Source organism: Chelonus insularis, unplaced genomic scaffold, assembly GCF_013357705.1.
Source record: "Chelonus insularis isolate UGA/USDA-ARS -01 unplaced genomic scaffold, ASM1335770v1 contig_6_pilon, whole genome shotgun sequence".
In the NCBI taxonomy this organism is placed as follows: domain Eukaryota; kingdom Metazoa; phylum Arthropoda; class Insecta; order Hymenoptera; family Braconidae; genus Chelonus; species Chelonus insularis.
In genome coordinates this window covers 254,776-277,358 of record NW_023276709.1, presented here as the reverse complement: position 1 = coordinate 277,358, position 22,583 = coordinate 254,776, and the positions used below count along the sequence as shown (strand labels likewise).

Sequence of the window (22,583 nt, the reverse complement as noted above, 5' to 3'; positions counted from 1 at the left end):
TTCATTAAAGATTTTCTTCGATCTGAAATTTCGAGCAGTGTTTCTCTCATCGTTTTTTTCGGAACAAATGAGTCGTCAGGTGAAATGGATTCATCAAAACTGTCAAAACATCTCTGAATTTCAGAGTCAAGAGTATCATCTTCCGTTATTGTTGAATTATTATATTGATCTTCGATCATGTTAGCAGCCATATTTTCCAACATACATCTTAGCATCCTTTGACATGATTCTCTTCTTGCTGAATTACAGGGACCAGGATAGCTATGCCGTGAGGTATCATTCCGAGTAAATTCACCAGATTGTTCATCACTATTCCTGCTACCAACCGAATGATGGATTTCAGAGTCAGAACTGGAACGAACTAAGTCAGTTAAAGTGGTTGGTGATTCTTCGGCGCTACTACTATCATCATCTTGGGCTTGAGCTCCAGCGTCTGAATAATTGTGAGTTTTAATATTTTGATTTTCTGAATAAATAAGTAGTTTGTTGTCAAACTCTTTTAAATCTTGAGACTGCTTATAAAAAGTTTTCCTGCTATAAGCTGGCGATGAAGTGCTAAAGTTTCCAACACCAATTAATGAAGACATGGAAATATTGATAATTTGTTTAAACTCAGAAGCCTGAGAAGATTTTGAATCTTTATTAGACTGTCTAATACTCTTATATTTTCTCTCAGAGGAATTATTTTTACTAGGAGACAAAAATTCTTTCAAGAATTGCTTGATAGTTTTTTTCTCTTGAATTCTTATATTGTGTAATTCACTGTCAAAGTCATAAAGTGAATTTCTTGATTGACGACCGCTAAACACTTTAGATCGAGATTTTATTCCATATTTTGATGAAGATGTTGAAGATGATGGAAAAGTTTTATTACTATCTTGACTTACACGTCCTCTGCTTGGTGTCTTGATTTTTTTAATCCATTTGGTCATTTGATCCATGTTGATAGTTGATAATAATATTTATAAAAAAGCACTGTTATAATCTCAAAACAAAAATATGATAATTTGAATAACTTAGTTAGTGAAGAGAGGGCACAGTAGTAATTGACAAGTGTTGGCAAGCTTCTGTCTCCATGCAGAAATGTTGGTCAAATTTAGGGCTTGAAATTGTCTTGTAAAGAGAGGGGATCAACCAGTAGAAATTTTCGATGTGTCACTTGCCCTATAAGGAAATTCTAATTGGCTTTGATTTTTCTGCAGGTACTCTAAAGGTAGTTGAGGGTGGGAGAAGTGTCAGCTCAGAAAGAATAATTATCTTTCTTTAAACATAGACCACTAGCACTGTAAATCCCAGTTTTCCATTGTGACTACAATGTTAATCAAATGAGTGACGTCATATTTAACACACTTATCCGCATTAAAATAATGTATTTTTCATTAAAATAATTTCCATTACCATTAAAGCCATTAATACTATGTCAAAAAGATTCAATATGTTTATTTGATGTTATTGAATAACTTGTATTATAAATGAAAAATTTTAATGATGAAGTTTTATGATAACGTCAAAAATCATTTGTTTTTAATTATTTCAAATGCAAATCATCAAAATTATATATATATATATATATATATATAATTTATTTATATTAATTGTGTACTGAGGCAAGGATAATATATATTTAAAATTTACATCAGAACACAACTCAACTAACTAACTAATCCTTTTAATAACTCATTTATACAGTTACATTCCAGTAAGTAACAGTTTTATATATAAATATGATTACTTTATTTATTAAATTTTTTATTTTTTTCTGTAATCATTAGTCGTTGTACTCTACATGGCTCAATCATATAAATATCCTACATTTGCATTACTTATATTTAAGTTTTTTTTAAAATCATTTATTAACTAACTTATGTGTCACTCAAATATTTTTTTCATCTTATATTAAAACTAAAAATTTGAAAATTACATAAGACAAAAATTAAATTCTTAATAATATTAACTCATAATGCTATAAATGCTGTCTTCAGATGAAAATTTCTCTAAAATTAAGGAAGGCTTAAAAGGAAATCTTTAATTTTATTTGTTATAGAGAATACTAATGATGAATTTTCAATTTTAGTTGAGAATATCCACGTACTATGCCAGCTAAATTTTAAGGAGAAATTAAAAAAAATTAAAAGCAAATTTGTAAATGACTTTTTGCTATGAATATTCCTGAAAGTGTTTTTAACTAAGTGAAAAATGACTGGAAGATTAGAAAATTTAAATATTAGCCAATGGTCTAGCTAATAGTTTTAAATTTTCCCAAAGATCGAAACCAGGTAGTAAAAGTCAAAGGAACAATGACACTTTTAAAGGGTCAAGAAGCCTATATTGTTCAAATAAAAGGTTAAATCCTTGAAGACTACCACAAGTATTAATGTCATAAGAAAGTTGTCTGTTAGAATATACTTTGTCAGAAAATTTTACTTTATATTGAAAAAATTTTTTCTTATAACATAAATTTAAATTTAAAAATTACTAACAAATTTTAACGAATTAAATTATGTATATTGTAGATTTCGAAAAAAAACTATACATTTTAAAACTCAAAAATAATAAAAATAGAGATAACAAAAAATATGTGCAAAAACTGACATTGTAGCCTTAAAAAACTATTATAAAAATTCATAGAATATTTATGATTTCTGAAATGTTAATAACCGTTTTTGATTAAGATACGAATAAAAAGTAATTAATGTACTTATTTTATAAATACACGATGAAAACAAAATTTATTAATTTTATTCTAATATACAATAGTCGGTCTTTCAGTGTCACAAAATAATAATGAATGATGTTCAATTAAGACTTATCAAAAATTTTATAATGTACAAAAATTGCAATATTTATCATTTTTGTTGTAGAATTTACAATTTTGACTTATAATAAAATTTTCATAAGAAATGATTTTTTTCTCTTCATGTTTTAAAGAAATTAAATGAATAATAATAGGATATAAAAAAATATTTTGTGATCAATAAAATAAAAGTATGTAGATAAAAAAACGTTAATTGAATATAAAATTTTTGATTGAAACTAGTAATTTAATTGTAACAAACATTTTACATGAAAATGAACTGAATAAGTTTAAATTGCATTGAAAATTGTTACGTCATTTCAAGTCCTTGAGGGTGGAGTAAATCGATGGTGTGGCGTCGGAATGACTAGTTTCGTTCTTTAACGGCAGCGTCACTTGCTTCCAGTGACGTCATTTCTGATGTTCCGGTCATATTATTGGCTTCTATATTGCAGCTATAAATTGGCTTGTGCATCTAATATTCTACTTATGACTGAAACGTTGTCAATTAATCATGATGCTAATATCTTTAATTGGATTTGTTTAATTTAAGGTAATTAAATGGTCAAATTATTTTTTAAATTCATTCAATAATTAGTTATGGATATTTGATCAAATATTTCACTATTTTCGGTGATTTTTTTTTATTCAGTGGAGGCCAAAGCAAATGTACGTTTACTGTAACACGAACATTTATGAATTTTCATTTTATTTTTGCTACTACCTGTTACATTAGCATAACTAATGTAAGATGGTAATACTGTTTGGGAAAATACGTTGAAAACAATAAAATAATAGATGTTTGCTTCAAGGATTTAAGGTAATTTGCAATCGCTTCTATAAAGAGGACAATTATTACAATAGGGATAGAATACTAGGTAATTGAACTAAAACTCTAGGAATTTGTTACCTGTGTTAACAAGAATCGACTCCACAAACCTACGACTTATTTGGCTGAGAATTAACGTGACACACTTCAAAATTGGATACAAATTGCTATTTAGTTTCAACCGTAGTTAGAAAATTTTACTGTGCGATAAATGTGCAAAAGAACTTGAATATTTAAATTTATGATGACTGTCAACCATTCAGTTTCCATTTTCTCTATTCTATGTAACTATTATCCAGTACTATCCATACACTCGTGCTAGTTTACCATGATATTTACTAACAATTTTCCCACGCCGTTGAATTATAATAGTAATAACAAATCTAAATTAAATGTAATGAATTTGTGATATTATATAATAGTATATTTTATTTTCTGTGAAAAGTAGATGGGTATAATAAATTGAATGCTGAGTATTGACTCAACAGTTATTTACTCAAATCAATAACCCCATATTTTGTAGAAGTAATTACAACAAATAACTTATCTAGTGTTCAATAATAAAATAGATGAAAGTTTTTTATAAAAGATGAAAATTGTATGAGTTTTAATTTTAATTCCAATTATTCATGTATATGAAAATATTAGCGCGTATATTTTTAGTATTATATTTACCATAATTTTCAATCAATTCTTGATTTTTTCATAAGCTATATTCATAATAGAGAAGTAAAATATATTTATTTTAGGATAAATATTGATTAATATTCGTTACAATTTGTGTAGTATTAAAAATTTATATTCATATACACTATCTACTTGACAAATAAATCTCGCTGAGATATCAAAAAATTTTTTTTATGAAAATCTGAAAAACATGTGATTCAAGGTCTAAGCTTCAATTGAGGCTTTTGAACCTATTTTTGTTCAGTAAATTTTATTTGGTTTTAGAAAAGTACTTTTTCACAAAAATATTCATTACATATAATACTCTTTCTAGTTTTCATTTAATACACTTTGATATAATTTATTGTAATCACGTATTAACAGTAAAAAAAAAAAGAATATAATATGTTTTGTATGTAAGAGAAAAGTATCTGCATAAAGCAAAGACAGATAACCTCTGTCTTTTCGGAAGCTGAAAAAGAAAAACTTGTATGGGATTACAATAAGAACTTAAAGCCTTTCTCATTCATTCTTACAGAAACTATGAAAGGTCTTCTATTCCTATTGTACAAGCTAAGTTTGCTGCCTTTTGTAAAGTTTGCCAAATGAAAGTATATTCATTGTCGCCTGTAGGTTTATGAGCAGCAATTGAAACAGTGACCTTCCTTCGTGTTTAAGTGAACAGGCAGAAAATATGCCTTTATTGTACCTATTTATTTTCTCACAAATTATACAAGCCCAATAATTTAAACTAGAAACAACCACAAAAAAAAATATTTTAAAATTTATTTTAGGCATGGTAATGTATAAGTATCTTACAATAAACGAACGAACTACTTATTAAAAATATTCGTTTTAGAGAATAAAGAAATGATCAGACCGTTGAAAATAATTAAATTTACGTAAACATCAGTTTTATAATATACTGAAGTTGGAGAATAATTGTTAGATTGATTAAATTGATTGGAGAACACTAGCTAGATAAAAGACACATTTTTATTGCTGCAAAACACAAAAAATTATATTACATTTAAATGTAATTAATACTTTAAAACGCAATCTGATTAATTTGAAATAAAACATAACATTAAATTCTTTCAGTAAACTATTATTTTCTATTTAAAATGATTTTTTATTTATTCACATTTCATCTATAAATGTGTTTTTATGCTAATATATTATTCAAAAAGAAAATTATCAATACAGTAATATTTATTTTTAAGTAAAATATTTAATAATTTCATACATGTACACTCATATTGCACATGTATTATAATAAATTTTTAGGAACTAAAATTAACTGATACCATATGATATTTTGAAACATTTGCCAAGTATTATTGCTAATATTAATTGTTCATTACAAATTAAAATCTCATAAATAATTCAAAAATTTGTCATTCTTATAATTGAAGAGATTCTATGAAATAATTCTAACAAACTGAAACCTTGAACGTAGGAGAAAAGATAATGAGTTAATGTTGAATAAAAGTAATTTTTCTAGGTGTAAAAGTACCCTCAAAAGTAAAGCACTCGACAATAACATTAATTCAATATAGGGACTATAAATGGTAAACAAACATATATGATAATACATTATGCATTAATGATAAATAATTAACAACGCAAACTTGAAAGTTTTCACAACTCATACTCTAGTAATTTTTACAAAGTAGTTTTAGCTTAACAAATGCACCAAGCAAATAATGTCATCAGATATTTTGAAAGTTCTAAAGAGTTAAACTTGTTTAAAATTTAAACTCTCATTTTTTCATCTAAACTACAGATAAATATGTCTGGCTATTTTTATGCAAGCCATCAGATTACTATAATCATCATAATTTTCTATCTGAAAATTTTGCAATAGAGAGTATTTTCAACATATCATGTCTTTAGAAAGGCGGAGGTACTCAGCAATAATAATATTAAAACGAGCATATACTGCCGTCAGATGCAGGCGTTGACATGAATCACTTATAAATGCTAGAGTACGCTGAAGGGGAATTAGTTAATAGAAAAATGATGTAATTTATTATTGTATCAAATTATTATTTATTTAATATTAATTAACAATATTTCGACTATTCTACCATCATGATAGTATTCCTTCAAGTTTGACATAAATTGTAGTTTAAGTTTATATTCTTTGCTTTTCCATTCTTAAACGCAACTGTCTTTACCGAAATGAGGTGAGAACAATCGGGTTATAATTTTGGTGCCGTTCGAATTCTTTGAAATGACTTTATTAGGGTCAATTTAGGTCTACCTGTGTCCTCGCCAAACTGACGCGTCAACACCTTATTACTCATCCTAGGTACCTTCTTTTGTTACACGTGCTCTCCCCTCCCCATTTTATACCTGAGTACCACTTTTAAATTTTTGCCAATGCACAAGACAATTAGATGTAGGAGGATAACAATTGACCAATCTTTCTACAACTTGGGTGTTAACGAAGGATACAATTGGTCAAAAACAACCCCTCCAACATAAACTTACTCAAAAATTAACAGAGTTTTCAAGACGAAGAATTTGGGATCCCACTTGGAAAATCTATCTGGTCAGATCAAAGTGTACTACGTTACTACAAAGTTCGCTTAGAGAACCAGAGGTTGTGTGGAAATTAATTTTCTGGAAACTTAGTACTTTGTGGATTTCTCATGGTTTAATTAATAAAATTACGTCATCTAAAATGAGTAATATATTGAATATACTTTTGAGAAAACGTAAAGAAGTGAGTGTTCTAATTTTTACTGTTATCAATATTATTATTTGTTAAACTTCTGTTTTGTATATATATTTTAATTTGTTTTAAAACGATAATGAACGTATTTTGTGTCTCAAAGTATGCTTAAATAATTATTTTTATTATTTCATTTTTTAAGTGTTTTGTAATTTACTTACAAAAAATATATATTACTTTATTGATTATTTTAGTTATGCTCTAAGATAAGTGATAATTAATTATTATGAAGATGGAGGCGTTATAAAGTCATTATGTATTGGGAAAAAGGCTTGAAAATTTTCATAATAACAAAGTAATTAATTTAATAAACTTATTTAATTTTGTGATTTTTTTAGTACCGAATTGGTTCAAGACCAATAGATTCAGTTGTTGCATCAACTTCAAAGGCTCAAAATTTCGAGATAGAGAATGCACGGTATCCTCCAATGACGTCAATTACTGAAATGATGTATGGGTTACCAAAAGCAATTAATAAAATCGAACAAACACCTTCATCGTCTTCTAAAACAAATGAATCTCCAGCTAGAAATGGCAATTTCGTTAAAAGAATGGTTGCTGCTTTCGAGCGCAAATGTAAAAATAATGGACGCAGAAATAGTAGGGTAAATATTCAATAATTTTATCATATATCTTTAGAATAATATATTTATCATTAAATAATAAGTTAAATAATTAATAGAAGTTTTAAAACAAAAAGATTGATCGAATCATTTTCTGAGTACTAAATGAATTATATTAATTAAAATAATAATGTTTTCAATTTTTTTTTCTTGCAATTTTCTCTAGTAATCAAAATAATGATTATCTTTGATGTATTTATAGTAAATTATAATTAATAATAAATAAGAATTGAATTATTATTAATCTATAAAAATTTTATACATAATCATTAAGTTTATTTTAAAAAGTAATTATAGTAATTAAATTTATAATACATATTTTAATAAAATAAATGTGTATTCTAAAATAAAGCTTAAAATTTTCAGCGAACAACACCAAAATCAAAGAAAAGCTGTGTAGTTGCTAATGAAGAATTTTTCATAAAACAAACACCTATGAATAAAACATTTATAATTAAACCGCGATGCAGAAGTGTTGATAGACTACCACACGCATCAGAACAATCTCCATTTTTCCAAGATGAAGATCCTAGTGAAATCGTCGATTTAACGTTTGAGATAGATGAAGAGCAGCCTAGTGAAAGAAAGATCACATTTTCACGGAAAAATGATCAAGTTGATAAAGCAAGTGAAAAAAATTCCATCACATCATGTGGAAAATCAGATTTGAGGAAGAAAAGAGAAAAATCTCCAAAGATTGTTGGTGCCTTTTTGAAGAAACCAATCGAAGTTGAAGAAACCAAAATAGACTGGATTCCAATAACAAACCAACGGTTACCAAGAAACCATTCTTTTCAGAAAATTATGTCATTATTATTGGGAAAAAAGTATGCAAATAAAAGTAGCCAATTTTACTGTTCGGTAAATCCAACAAATGAAAAAGTCCGAAGACACCGAGATTCTGGTGATGATGAAAAGACCTCCTCTGGATCATCACCTGGATCTTCTAAAACTTGTCAAAATGGCACATCTGTTTGCCAAAATACGAAACCTACGAATCAACAGAAAAATATTCAAGTATCAACTTTCCAATCACAATCATCAACAAGTAAAAAGCCTGACAAATTTGAAGAAGATGATTATCCTACTCTACAAGATTTAGCAAAAAAACTTATGTTAAAAGAAGTTCCAAGATCAGAAGTTCGCCTTTCATTGGGTCCTCTTTTCCCTACTCAAGCAAGAGCTGATAAATTTGTATGCCAAGAAGCTACAGTGAATGAAAACGAAGAAGAAAATGTTTCATATGAAAGTGAGGAGATAAATCAAAGTCTCTTATTACTTCCTTTACCAAAACATCCGTTTATCACTCCATTACCGAAACACCCATTTGTATCTGAATCTTCAATAAATAGGGAGCCCTCCGATTCAATAATGTCCAGCGAACAGTTTCGTCAAATTGACATGAGACAAATGCTTTCTTTGAAATACCCATCGTCAGAAATTATTCATGATGTTCCAAGGAACCCTTGGTCTATATCGAGTCCTGATATTGGCCCTAAAGATAAACATAGCAACAATGATGATAGTTATGTTTTACCGCCACTTCGAATTCCAGTACGACGAAAATCATGTATTTTGGAAGATGCTATATCTCTAAAAAGAAGAAGTGTTGACTTGGAATCAGCTTTAGTTGTTAAATCAAACTTTTACGCATGCCCTGATGAAAACCAATTTGCTACAGTCAAACCAAGGAATAATAAGGTTTCACCCAGTCAAGAGTTGCTGCGATCAATGACAGATGATGATAATTATCAACTTCAATCTCCTTATTTCGTGAACCGCCGATCTGATTTTAATCGTGTTTTTTAAATTTAATTATATATTAATATATATAATAATTAGTTGAGTGTTTATGTCTTTAATTTAATATTTATTATCGACTTTTTGTTGTAGATAATTGATTTTTAATACTTATTCAAATGATTATTAACTTCCTTTTTTATATTTTAAATATTTTGTAAACGTCTAGAGAATCGGTAAAAACGTAGAGTATACTATAAGTTGTTATTGATAACTGTAAAGATAATTAATTAAGAATATCCCTATTATTACTCAAGTTTTTTTTATTTTTTCTATGATGTAGTAACGTTTTAAATGAATAATAAATAGAAATTATTAAATACATGGTCTCTTAATTTTCAGGGTTAAAAGATTGTATAAATATTGAAGTTTATTTATAAATTTAAACCCGTTAAAGTGTTTTAACAAATCTTTTTTATCAATTTACTTATTTCATTTTGAAAATATTTTTCTTTAAATATTATTTTATATTCATACTTGAAAATTTGTCTACTGATTCATTTTACTACTTAAAAAATTTTCCTCAACAATTATAAATGATAACAAAATTCAATTTTCTTCTCCAAAAATCATGAGCTATTAATTTATATTAATTTTTAATGATTTTTATCACATACTACCTAATTAATTGGTACCAGCAGCTTTAGTCAATGAAACTTCATTAATATAATTGTATTTCATTACTTATACAAGCACTTTATCATCTATCTTTCGTATACTGGATAGATTTCCTAAATCGTTTTGATATTTTTTTTTCTTTCAAATGTTAAGTTATTTCTTACTAAGACTTTAAAAATTTTTTATTAGCTATAGTCTGAGTATTATAATAGTCGTTATAAATCAGTGAAATAAAAAGCAGAAAAAATGGTAATATTATTTAGATATCAAAGCCTCAAGAAAAAAGTTAAAATTAAGTTAAAGTTAAAAAAAAGTTTTGTATGATTAATTAGTCGATATTATTTTTAGTTTAGTGGGTGATTATTTTTTTCATAAAAATTTATCAGCGAAATTGATAATTAATTTCAGAAAATCAATTGAAAGAATATTTTCGATATTATAATGAAATTAAGAAATTACAATCTTCTTGACTCTGTTTTTACTCATTTTGGGAGGCCTTTTCAAAGAGTCCATCAAATCCATACCTACGAGATAAAACTACTTCAAGTATCTAAATTTGTGAGTTGTCTATTACATATATGGCGTTTGATTCATTACCAATAAAGTCTTTCACTGTGAAACCATTACTTCTAATTAATCTTCATGCTAAAGCTCTCTGTGTTTTATAATTTTTTTTTTTCTATGGAGAAAACAGAAAATTTTCTCGCTGATGCTTTTTATGTAATTTATTGAAAGAGATAAAAACTTAATATTAATATTTAAAGTTTTTGTTCTTTAATTTAATGTAAATTATTTTCAACAATACAATATAATAGTCAGCAGTAAAAAGAAAAAACAATCTTACTAACATCAGAAGACGAATAAACACATAAACGTGACAAAAAATTACTATTCTGAGCACACTGATTTTAAAAGCAAGTAGGAATGATTCGTATGGATTTAAAGAGTAAGTATTAACACATTGTGACTAAGTCTATAAGTACAAGAGAGAAGTGAGGCAATTTTCCAGGGTGATGGTGTAGAAAATTGACGCACCATTGAACGTTGCCAATGTCCTGTTACATCCTTTCAACCTTGTACCGTATACAGTTCTTTTTTTTTCATTTAACGGGGCAATAATTTCATCTCATTTTCCTCTACAGGTGCCAGTTCTCACAACTGTCATGGCTAAGGAAACTCTAATACTTTGTTTAATATTCTGGTTACTATTTATGTCAGTATATTCTGCTTTACAAAACATACCACTATTATATTTATAAATCTACTTTAATAGCCAAATAAAAATCTTAAAACCCATAAAAAAATTATTAATTTTATGCTTATTAATATACGATCATATATTGAAATTTTATTAGAATTTTTTATAATTAATTTGAAAAAGTAGAAGACTGCATAGAAGATATAAAACTTTGTCATAAATCATATTTAAATGTTTTTTCTGCTCACACGAGCTATACCTGTCTCATTTCATTTTCTACAGGTTCTCTTCGAGGATAGTTGTTTTCTGCTATCTACATAAAATTCCATACTTTAATCAATTTGAAGAAGAATACACAAATATGTTGTCATCACAGACATAATCTAGAAGAGTAATAAAAAAAAAATATCATTTATAGTAGATGATTGTTTACAAACGAAAAATTTAAAAACAAGATATTGCAATTTTTGTTCAAATGTAAGCTAAACGTTTACCATTTCTCTTTCAGTGCTTAAATTCTCCATTTTTTTTTTCTTTTGCTATTCTAATAATATTTTCTATTTATTGTATAATTCAAAGCTCTATAAATTTGTAATTATATTAATTGAATATTTATTTATTTATTTATTTATAAAAAAATATTTGACTAAATTTAATTTTAATTATAGGAAAAAAGCCATTTACTGTGGTAAATAATTGGAGATCAACATAAAAAAATCCAGCAGCTGAAAACTGAAGCGGACGATTCGCTAGATGGAACAATGTCTCTACGTCCTTAAAAAATCGTAAATAAGTTATCATTAAATATTATATGCTGAAATTTATCAATAAGTTAATTAAAAAAGTTACTTGCATTACACTGTCAATACTGACCATTTTCCTATTATACGTATAAAACCACTTCCTTTTCTCTAACATCATTGCGCTCATTGAGTTTGCCTGGAACAAAATTACATAATGAAATATTTTTGAAAAAACCATTTTGAGCTCGATCAATCAGTATTATATACAATTTTCCAAGTAAAAAAAAAAATATTAAAAAAATTTTAAACGACCATTGCACAATTCTTTTATGCTATTCATGTTTTCAATCATTTAATGTCATATCTATCAATTCATATGCATTAAAAAATAAATCAGATAAGCAAATGGTAAAATCTGTCATTAAAAAAGAAGACATAGAAACTCGTGAATACTGAACCGTCTAAAAATGTGAATGACGTCAATGACTTCGATTTCTCTGATGTTGATTAATAAAGCATTAAACTAAAAAGTATGCTTAAGTATAATTCTATGTAAATCCAGTAAATAATATTTCATATTGTGAACTGGCATTTTTGATGACTAAAAAAATTCATATAATAGCTTTAGTTATTAAAGAAAAATATTTTGAATTATGTTATACAGAGCAAAGATTGTACATGACCTTCTGATATTTTATTAAATGGCGTTTCTTTAGGCTATTTTTTCCTCGTTTAATCTCCAAAAATAGCTAAGCCTCACATGAACATACATTTATATTTATATTATATTTAATCATAAGCCATATAAAAATTTGACTTGATAAATTTATCATAAGAGATAAACGTACTGATATATTCATAGTTGAACACATGTGAATATTTAAATTTACTGAGTTATATATATGTAAATAAAAATCTATTGTATTTGTATTGTATTAAATTTTCGTGATATGAATGTAAATCATATAAAAAACCATTCTGTGTATATGTGTAATCAATACTTTGACAATAGCTATTTTAATGTAAACAATTTGATCAATCGATAAATTTATGTATATAAAGTTTATATGATTTATTAGGCTTAATGATTTTAAACTAGAGTGTAAGAATAATGTTAAAAAAGGGTGAAACTCTTTCTGCTTACTCTATAAGGGCCATTATAATAATAAAAAATATTATTAATTACTCACCTCATATGAAGCATGATGACATGCATAGCACAGCATAAATATTTGAAAAGCGAAAGATGTGATCCAAGATGAGAGACAGTAGATTGGTGAAAAATAAACCGATGGAGTAAAACTTCCTTGATCTAATAACCAAGATAATGCATAAAAAGAACTACTGATACTATGAGTACTTAAATTCGTCAACCACAGCAAAACAGACCAAAAAAATATTGAATTTAAATTCTCGGTGATAACCATAAGGTCATCGTGCAAGTATCCAATAAGTTGATAGTTTATTGTTGAACCGATTGTTTTCCATCGTGGTGCAAATACAACAGTTGTTTGAACAATACTATTTAGTTGGCTAAATCGTTGGGCTAATAGCATTGTAATCCCTGCAAATTTAGTTACAGTTGCTGCTGATCCAATGTAAATAAGCATATAAGTCACATTTTTCAACCATGGCTCAGAAAATCCAATCATTCCAAAGACACTTATTAGAGTCCAAATACAAAGATTGAAAAATAATAATGCCAAAACCCATGCAAAAGTTTTTTTCTCATTTCTACCATATCCAAGATTTTGAATTACTTCATCATAGTTTTGAATTCTATTCCATATATTTGTCAATTTTTTACTTGTACATAATGCCATTATTATGTCTATTACAACAACTACATAATTCAAAATAAACTGAAATGATTTATTCGTATTGAGAATTTATAGAAATGAAAAAATTTTAAAAATAAAATAAATATCAAACCTTGCACAATTCAGTAATAGCTGTGGGCAAACGCATGTCGTCTCTATACATGTTCGCCATTTGTGATACTATCGCCCAAAAAAATGTGTATGTAAATACAATTAACCATAGAAATGAGAAGATCATATATTTATTTGATGGTACCAACTCTTCACCTTTGAACTCATACGGAGCTAATCCTAATATACGTATAACACAAATCAATGGCCAAGTAGATTTATAGAGTATTGATTCTGGACCACGACCTTTTCTACTATTTATTCTAAAATCATAGTGAAATCAAGATATTAGATAATTAAGATTTGTGATAATACAACGAATAATTGAATTTATGCAATTTTTAAAAATAAAAATTTTCTTACATTCTTTATAGAGCTAAGTTTATAAATATAAAACTTTATTGTTAGCAATATTTACTTTTAAAAACAAGAAAATAAAAAAATAAAAAATATTCCGAAATGTTAAAATGATAAGTGAAGCCGGTAATATTATAAGCTTATATTGAATCGCATTTTGAAAAATGCAAATTAAAATATATTTAACAAATTCAACTTGATTAAATTCGTTGAGAAATGGTTTGTTAGTATGTGAATATATGATTTTCCATATTTCATAATTTTTATAGATATTATAAACATGGAAAAATCTGAAAGAGAAGTTATATATTATAATTTTATCTCTTTTGACATAAGAGTCAATATGAAATAAAAGTTTGGTTTAAATTAATTTATAAAAAAAGTTTTTAAATTTACAGAATTTAATGTGAAAAACTTTTTGGGCAAATCATTTAATAAATCTTATAACTTTTATTTTTAAAGAACAAAATTTCAATTTTTTCAAAATTACAAACCCTCAATAATGTTTAGTTATCTTTACATATTTTTAGTAAATTTTTAATCAATTCATTTTTAATTTTTTTTAATAGTTTTAATGTAATGATTAAAGGCGTAAATAAAAAATTGAAAAATTACCTCATTTTTTTATCATTAAAAGAAAGATCTGTATGTTTCTTTTTTATGAAATTCATGTTCTAAGGATATTGTTTCCAACATCGAATAATATTAACTAGCAATTAATTCGAACTTTTATAATTTTCGGTCCAGAATTACCCTGAAACTGCTTCGTAAAGTGATGAAGCTTCACCTGAAGCGAACTACGCTTAGACTGAATCATTTATTATCTTAACATAAAATGTATGCAGATGACGTTTCATATTGATTTGAAAAAATAAAGAGTATTTACCTGGTATAAATTCATATCAGATGGTAAAAAGTGAATTGTCAACTTCGACGATTGATATAACACTGCTATATCTTTTGTTTATTTTATTGAATAATTTATAAACCCTATACGAACGATTCAATCCATGTTTATTTAATTAAGATTAAATTATATTGAACATCAATTTTTTTTATTCTTAACAAGATTTTTTTTCATTAGTCGAGTTGTATATATTTGTAGATTTTATACAACAATAAAAGTTATAGCTTTTCATTACATAAACAATAAAAACATGTTATGACTTTTTTCAGTGCTCTTCGAGGCGTGGATCTAGAAAGAATAATTGATGAAATTTTTCCAAGTATGAACATCATTTGTGTTGAATCATTTGTTATTTTAAAATGTAACATGTACAAAGGACATATTCTATCGATTCGAAAAATGTAGAGTAAATAAAGTGGTAAAAAACAAATAATCATGGTTACAAGTTTGACATTCAATTAAGTAAGAATTGCAATGACTTTTTTCTAATTATTTATCGATTTTTTGATGAATCTATTCATCCCAAAATATAAAGTGGATTTCATATAATTTCATCGTATGTAACAAATTCTATTAAAGTGAAAGAAAAGAACTAGTCAACTAAAAAGAGTATTGAACAAACTTCTTTTGACTCAATTTATCATATCAAATAATCGCTTTAGTTATTAGTTGCCTCAAATTGGAGAAATATTACATGAAATATTTTTTTTTAATTGAACTGTAAATTATTAAAATTCGGTTCACAAAATTTATTTTACGTTCCGTAATTTCTTATAAATAAAATTATTTTATTTTAATCTTACGTCCTCGAGGCAGAATAATTATCGGAGAATGTTGAAATTTTCTGTGTTAACACTTTTTTCTTACTACTGTTTTGACAAAATAAAATTGCAACAAGCACAACGGTTTGCGTGCCTTTTGCGGTAGCACGCGCACATGTGTCGTTAAATATTACTCTAGGTCGTGTTGATGAATTATTGAACAAAATGTTGAAGATAACCCACATGTGAGAAGAGAAATTCTTTTATTTATAAATTAATATAAACGACGAAAATTTATTCCGTTTAAATCTATATGAAGATGTCAGTATATAAATATCAGTGCTCTGCAGTGGTCTGGGTGCGACCCGAAAGGTCCATACGACCAACTTCCCAGTGGAAAAAATTAAAACGTGGAGATATGTCAAAATTCGGGGATTCGCAAAATCGGACCCATTATTATAACTTCCCACTGGCAAGTTAATAAACACTACAATTGTTCACAGATGGAAAAGAATTGTAAATTTTACTCCAAAAAATAGTAGTCTGTCGGTTCGGGTACAAAAATGGCAATAAGCAATTGTTTGATTAGTATACAACACAACTTTTTCTTGTAAAAATTTTATTATGAATCAAAATTTTAAATTATACAAAAATAAATATAAAATATTACAATTTGAATGTGTAATAAAATTTTTACAAGAAAAAGTTGTAATGTATACTAATTAAACAATTGCTTATTGCCAATTTTGTACCCGAACCGACAGACTACTATTTTTTGGAGTAAAATTTACAATTCCTTTCTATCCGTGTTCACGCAGCCAAAAAAAAATTTTTTTTCAAAAAAGACATTTACAATATTTAGAAAGCTAACAAAAAAGTTTACTTACACGTATTTTAATAATCTCAAAAATTTTATTTTTACACTGTAATGATTGGATGTGATAATAAATTTAAATTGGTATGGTTTTTAACAAGCACTTGTTCATAGTTAAACAAATGGCTTTTTGCAAATATAGACGAAGAAATATGTAGTGTTTAACAAAAGGTACTTTAATGTATGCAAATATCTTTCATTCTAGCACTCTAATTTTACATTCATGTACTAGTTTTTCATTATGGTAGTAGCAATATCGTATCCTCACTTACGGACAAGAAAAATGAACATGAAAAGACGATGAACGACCGGATGGACGTGCTCTGACAGCATTAATGGAAAATGAAATTTTGAGAAAACCACTTTTGTATTTTATGGATGAAAGTCCTTGAAGAAATACCATTTTTATATAACTATATAGTTATATATGGCTGTAGCTTTCATCTAGCATTTCATTATTTCAACAGTCATACAACACAATACGAAACGTTGGCTTTGAATATATTTTTACTTCTTATATGGCAAAAAAATAAACATATTTGAGTATTATTATGAACAGTATTCTAGTTTTCTATATTGAAAAAGTTTATGTTTGCTGTTTTGTTGAATTTTTGAATAAAAATATGAAATATTAATTTTATTAATGGCCTATAAATGTAGAAGAAAATATTTCTGATGTATTTCTTCCAAAAAAATTTTGTTTGTTAAAAAAAAATCTGTGGAAAATTAAACGGTATATAGGAAATGAAATGCAACAAATATATTAAAATTTTTATCGAAAAACCATTATACATTATGTTTAATTATCTGAAAAGCAGTAGAGTGATATAAAATTCAACAAATTAAAAACTAGTTGAAGAAAATCTCTTTTTACACTACATTCGTCTTTATTCTATATTCTTGGAAACGTTTTAATGTATTTTCATAAATACCTTTTTCGTCATACCCGCACGGAAAGTTCACTTTTCCATTGGAGAAGGGTTAAACTTTTCACGCAGGTATGACGAAAAATCATATTCAGCCCTAGAGAAGACAATTAGACTAGCTTAACCCACGTGTTTACTACCCTCGCCTTCGGCTCGGGTTGTAATTTTACACGTGGTTTGAGCTAGACTACTTTCCCTCCCTAGGTGTGAAATGTACTATTTCATAATGTTTTAAGGTAGTAAAAAAATTCGATATTCTATTCTACACATTTTTCTTGATTGTTATATCATAAACCCAAGGGATTTATTGATGTGAGTTAACTCAACTTGCTCACTGACAACCGACCAATTTCATCATGTGTAAATTGTAAATTTATTTCATCAGACTTTAGTTATTCCTGACAAATAAAAAGGATTTATGTCTTATGAAAAATATAACATGTAAAAAAGTAATACATCAGTAATAAGAATTTAACGTTATAATAAATGAATAACAATTACATAGTTGCATATAAATTGCAATATAACCTCATATACATTACCATTAATTAAATTAATTAAATGCTCTTCGTCATGAATCTCTATAGATACACCTTGATGGTTGAATTTTTAATTACGATTTGTAATTACAAAGCTTTAGGAGATAAGAAAAAGAAAAAATGGTAACTCGAGCTTAGTAGATCAACTCAGACGTAATGAAGACGTTGATTTTATCAGTATACTTATTGCTTTCATTTTATCTTTAGTAATATTTGAAGGAATTCATAATACTATATTATTATTTCAAAATATAATATTTTTATATACATATATGATAGATTGGATGTCATTTTTATTTAAATACTTTCATATAGCAAAACGGCTGATTGTATACGTTGTATAAATTTTATGATATTGAATTCACTTTGTTAACGTTTTATTTAATAAAAAAAATTTTAGCAAATAAAAAACAATTGTGATTTTTTATAAATATTTATCTATGTAACAAATTACTTTTATAATTTTATGTATAGTAATAATTTGTTATAATTTATAACTTCCATATTCGGAAAGATACGTCGTCATGTTATCCACAGAGTCTATTATATTATATATTTAGTAGTTTTGTTGACGTTCTTTTTTTTGTAGCAACAAGCGAACGTGCAGCGATGGCTTTCAATAGGCGTTACAACTAGCTTCAATCACGTTTAGTCGTTAAGTTTCTGTAAGTATAATAAAACGAAAATGTCGGAAAAAAGATCTCAGGCAAATGCTTCTAAAGCAATGAAAGAAGAATTACTTAAATGGATTTGTATGAGTCATGCAACAAATTCACCTTTAAACAGAAATTCACTTCGTACTAAAGCACTTGAATTAGTAGATTTTTTTGGATTGAAAGGTACGTTATTGAATTAATGTTATTATTATGATTATTTTGATATAAGAGAAAGAAAAAAAGTCTTACGATTAAACTTATATTTAATTAAAATTAAATTTAATAGAAATATTTTTACGAATTATTTTCAAGGTTTCAAATGTTCTGAAGCATGGATAACAGTATTCCTAAAACGATATGGGTTTTCTACCAATTTAAACGATTGCAGTGGACCCGTTTTTGAAGATTACCGTGTATGGATTGATTTAATACGACCTCTTTTCATGGAATATAATTATGAAAATCAATTTCATGTAGATGAATTAATGATGTATACTGACTTTTTACCTTCAGTAACTCGAAAACCAAAAGATAATCTCAAGATTGTTAATGATGATCATAAGGATCAAACATCATTTATTTCACCTGCGATGAATCGAGTATCTCTTTTACTAGCTTGTAATGTTTCTGGAACACAAAAATTACGTCCATTAATCTGTGGTCCATACAATTTAGAGGAACGTCAAGATCGTCTTTACTATCAAACAGAAAATTCTAAAATAAGTGATGAATTATTTGGTAGCTGGCTATTAACTTTAAATCGTGACATGGCATTAATTAATCGTAACATAGTACTTATGATGAGTAGAAAAAGAGTGAATGCTTTGAACAATTTAGAATTGACTCATATTATGCCTTTGTTTATTCCAAATGAATATCCAGCAAAACTTAAGCCATTTCGAACTGACGTATTTCACTATATTAAGATGTCGTATCGGAAAGAATACGTCGAACTTCTCTGTAAAGCTCCTTCAAAAGCTCTAGGGGATCCAGAAGAAATAATCGATACTTTAATTGAAAGCTGGAAGGAAGTCTCCAGAGAGCTCATAGTAACAAATTTCCAACGTACGAAATTTCGAGAAGATGATTCATTTCTAAATATTGAATGTGAATCTTGGAATAACCTGATGACTGGAGTGCCTTTTGAAAAATTTGTTACTTTCGATGATGGTTTAATAGATATCACAGATACTGGATTAAATAATTTAGAATTTCTGTCTTCAATTAAAGAAAATGACACTTTTAAAAGTTCACTTAGTTATAGCAGTAAAAACAATGATGAAGAGCAATCTGAAATATCAACAGGTGATTTAGACGAAAGTTTGAAAAGGCCTAGTGATGACTCATTATACATGTCTGATGATTTACAAGAACAAAGTTGTAAAAATGCAAAAGATATAAGTTCTTTAAGATTTCAGGAGCTCAATGATAATAATAATGATCAATGTTTTTCAATTCTTCATTCAATTAAAGGTTTACACCCAGAAAAATTATTAAACACGGGAAAAAGAATGCAAGATATTCCAGTAAGAATAATGGACACTTTGTGTAAAACACAAAGCTCACCTATACGAAGTACTTCAACCCCTATAAAAGATTATGAAAAAGAAATCAATCGAATTTATTTGTCATCTAAAAGAGCATCAGTTATACAAACGCATAGTGATTTCATTAATGATGGTTGTTTTGAAGAAGTAACAAAATGCTTGGAATCAAAAGTGGTTAATTTAGAAAAAAGTCCTTGTCATTTGCATGGTGATTCACCAAGAAACAACATAAGAAGTTTATTGAACAATTCTCCAATACCAAGTACTAGTAAGGAAGGTTTAGAAGAATCATACATTCTTCAACAGCTTCACGAAAGATTTAAAGAGGTTAATTTTTATGATAAAATGAATTTAAAAGAAGACAGGAAAAGCCCTGATAGCCTGATTTTAGAAAAAAGGAATCAAAAAAATGAAAATCGTCAAGAACAATATATGTCGTTCAAAAGAAAAAAAGGGGATAATAGTTTGGATGTAACTCATGATAATGATGAACCTGATGAAAAGAAAATTAAAATGGAATCAAATTGGGCTAAACAGTATGAAAATCATCGTGTTTTTGGTCCTAATATGTTAAATCAATCTGAAGAAAATTTAGCTATTAATGCAAATAATATATCTTTTGAAGCTCAAGACATAGAGAAAAAATGTATATTTTCATTTAGTCAAAATCCAGGATCACCAAAATCTTATTAAACGAATTTGAAAATATTTTTATAAGGAAAAATCATTTACGGTCATTTTTAGTTGAATCTAAAAATGATAGATTAGTACAAATAATATTTTCATTTATTTAGTGTTATATGTAATCCGAAATACTTTTAGTACAATTGTTTAGCTTTGTTTAAAAAATAAAAAATTCCGTTCAAAGTTTAACGATGGTGGTGATTAAAATAATACAATGATTTATTGAATTATATCATCAACTAACTGTTAATCACAGAAGAAAAATAAACATATCTTTACACTCAAATGAAAACATATCAATTTGATTCATTCTCATATAACTTTTTAATTGGAATTGTTTTAACTTTTTGGATAACTTTCAAGGATTCTTCTAATAATATTTTATGCACATCATCTATACTTTGGTTTCCTTCTATAATTTTCCATGTATCTTCTTTTAATTGCAAAAAATTTTCTGCAACCTTTTTTTGAAAATCTTGATTTTCAAATCGCTCTTTAGCCCACCCATCGCGTGCACTCAATATTTCATTATTTACTGAGAGAAAAGCAACTAAATCTGGTGCTGGAAGACCTTGATCTAATGATTTACCCCATACAAGATGCTTATTCGTTGATGCAGCTGAATAAGCAGCTCCAGATGCTGCATATCTAAAATTTGAAGTATTTTATTTTTATCATGTTGATGTGAAGTACTAAGAAGTTTTTTTATTCAGTGTACCTATCAACAACTAATGTAATGCCAGAGTTTAAAGTTTTAATTATATCATCTTTCTGTTCCCATCTGTTTGCAGCAAAAAGTAAATGTATAGTTTCACGTGGTAAATCTTTTTTATATTTTAAATACTCATCAATTACAGATCCAATGGTTGTTGTTCTATCTAAAAAAGATATGCATATTAACATAACAAAAATAAAAAATTAAGAACAAATAATATCCATATTTTATGAACTTTATTGTTTTAAACGATAAAAATCACCGACCTGGAAAACCACGTGCTTCAACTTTAAGGTCACGATCTTTCAAAGCCTGCACAAGTCGTTTTGTTTGAGTAGATTTTCCAACTCTGTCACATCCTTCAAGAACTAATAAAGCACCTCGTTCCATTATTATTTTTTAATTATAAAAATTTCAATTGTGTGAAATCTTTTATTGTTTTGTTTTTTTTTTTAATATCATAACCTTTAAGTTATCAATTTTATACTCTGTGGATGACTTAAATATTGTCAAATTTGAAACAAAAACATCAATATTATATATTATTTGTTATATAGTTTGAATATTAATGCATTTTAATGTATTTCTGATATTTACGTGAAATGTCTTGTTTTATAATTTATTTATTTTATTTTACGCATTAATATATTATGGAATAGAAGAAACTTTAGTTCT

General features: G+C 26.8%; 4 protein-coding genes across 4 annotated transcripts; 2 read left to right on the top strand and 2 right to left on the bottom strand.

Annotated features, from left to right (window-relative positions):
• Positions 1 to 6,708: 6,708 nt before the first annotated feature.
• On the top strand, positions 6,709 to 9,586 carry LOC118070849 (uncharacterized). Its single transcript, XM_035089685.1, has 3 exons — positions 6,709 to 7,020; positions 7,368 to 7,634; positions 8,019 to 9,586. The coding sequence occupies exons 1-3, from the start codon at positions 6,979 to 6,981 to the stop codon at positions 9,459 to 9,461; spliced, it is 1,752 nt and encodes a 583-aa protein (XP_034945576.1). The 5' UTR covers positions 6,709 to 6,978; the 3' UTR covers positions 9,462 to 9,586.
• A 1,921-nt stretch (positions 9,587 to 11,507) lies between these two features.
• On the bottom strand, positions 11,508 to 15,074 carry LOC118070854 (gustatory receptor 68a-like). Its single transcript, XM_035089693.1, has 6 exons — positions 14,915 to 15,074; positions 13,944 to 14,205; positions 13,202 to 13,873; positions 12,142 to 12,207; positions 11,953 to 12,042; positions 11,508 to 11,651 (listed from the first exon to the last, which is right to left on the bottom strand). The coding sequence occupies exons 1-6, from the start codon at positions 14,968 to 14,970 to the stop codon at positions 11,601 to 11,603; spliced, it is 1,197 nt and encodes a 398-aa protein (XP_034945584.1). The 5' UTR covers positions 14,971 to 15,074; the 3' UTR covers positions 11,508 to 11,600.
• Positions 15,075 to 18,852: 3,778 nt separating this feature from the next.
• Positions 18,853 to 21,410, top strand: LOC118070855 (tigger transposable element-derived protein 4-like). The gene is made up of 2 exons (XM_035089694.1): positions 18,853 to 19,145; positions 19,275 to 21,410. The coding sequence occupies exons 1-2, from the start codon at positions 18,992 to 18,994 to the stop codon at positions 21,200 to 21,202; spliced, it is 2,082 nt and encodes a 693-aa protein (XP_034945585.1). The 5' UTR covers positions 18,853 to 18,991; the 3' UTR covers positions 21,203 to 21,410.
• On the bottom strand, positions 21,299 to 22,470 carry LOC118070856 (thymidylate kinase). The gene is made up of 3 exons (XM_035089696.1): positions 22,175 to 22,470; positions 21,912 to 22,071; positions 21,299 to 21,841 (listed from the first exon to the last, which is right to left on the bottom strand). Exons 1-3 carry the CDS (start codon positions 22,296 to 22,298, stop codon positions 21,490 to 21,492), a joined length of 636 nt encoding a protein of 211 aa, XP_034945587.1. The 5' UTR covers positions 22,299 to 22,470; the 3' UTR covers positions 21,299 to 21,489.
• Positions 22,471 to 22,583: the final 113 nt, after the last annotated feature.

Coding starts and splice junctions, on each gene's coding strand:
- LOC118070856 (XM_035089696.1), bottom strand. CDS start 22,298: ATGGAACGAGGTGCTTTATTAGTTCTTGAAGGATGTGACAGAGTTGGA. Junction 22,072..22,174: donor TGAAGCACGTGGTTTTCCAG/GTCGGTGATTTT, acceptor TATCTTTTTTAG/ATAGAACAACAACCATTGGA. Junction 21,842..21,911: donor ATTACATTAGTTGTTGATAG/GTACACTGAATA, acceptor TTCAAATTTTAG/ATATGCAGCATCTGGAGCTG.
- LOC118070849 (XM_035089685.1), top strand. CDS start 6,979: ATGAGTAATATATTGAATATACTTTTGAGAAAACGTAAAGAA. Junction 7,021..7,367: donor TTTTGAGAAAACGTAAAGAA/GTGAGTGTTCTA, acceptor TGATTTTTTTAG/TACCGAATTGGTTCAAGACC. Junction 7,635..8,018: donor ATGGACGCAGAAATAGTAGG/GTAAATATTCAA, acceptor TAAAATTTTCAG/CGAACAACACCAAAATCAAA.
- LOC118070855 (XM_035089694.1), top strand. CDS start 18,992: ATGTCGGAAAAAAGATCTCAGGCAAATGCTTCTAAAGCAATGAAAGAA. Junction 19,146..19,274: donor AGATTTTTTTGGATTGAAAG/GTACGTTATTGA, acceptor ATTATTTTCAAG/GTTTCAAATGTTCTGAAGCA.
- LOC118070854 (XM_035089693.1), bottom strand. CDS start 14,970: ATGAATTTCATAAAAAAGAAACATACAGATCTTTCTTTTAATGATAAA. Junction 14,206..14,914: donor TTTAATGATAAAAAAATGAG/GTAATTTTTCAA, acceptor CTATGATTTTAG/AATAAATAGTAGAAAAGGTC. Junction 12,043..12,141: donor ATACGTATAATAGGAAAATG/GTCAGTATTGAC, acceptor CGATTTTTTAAG/GACGTAGAGACATTGTTCCA.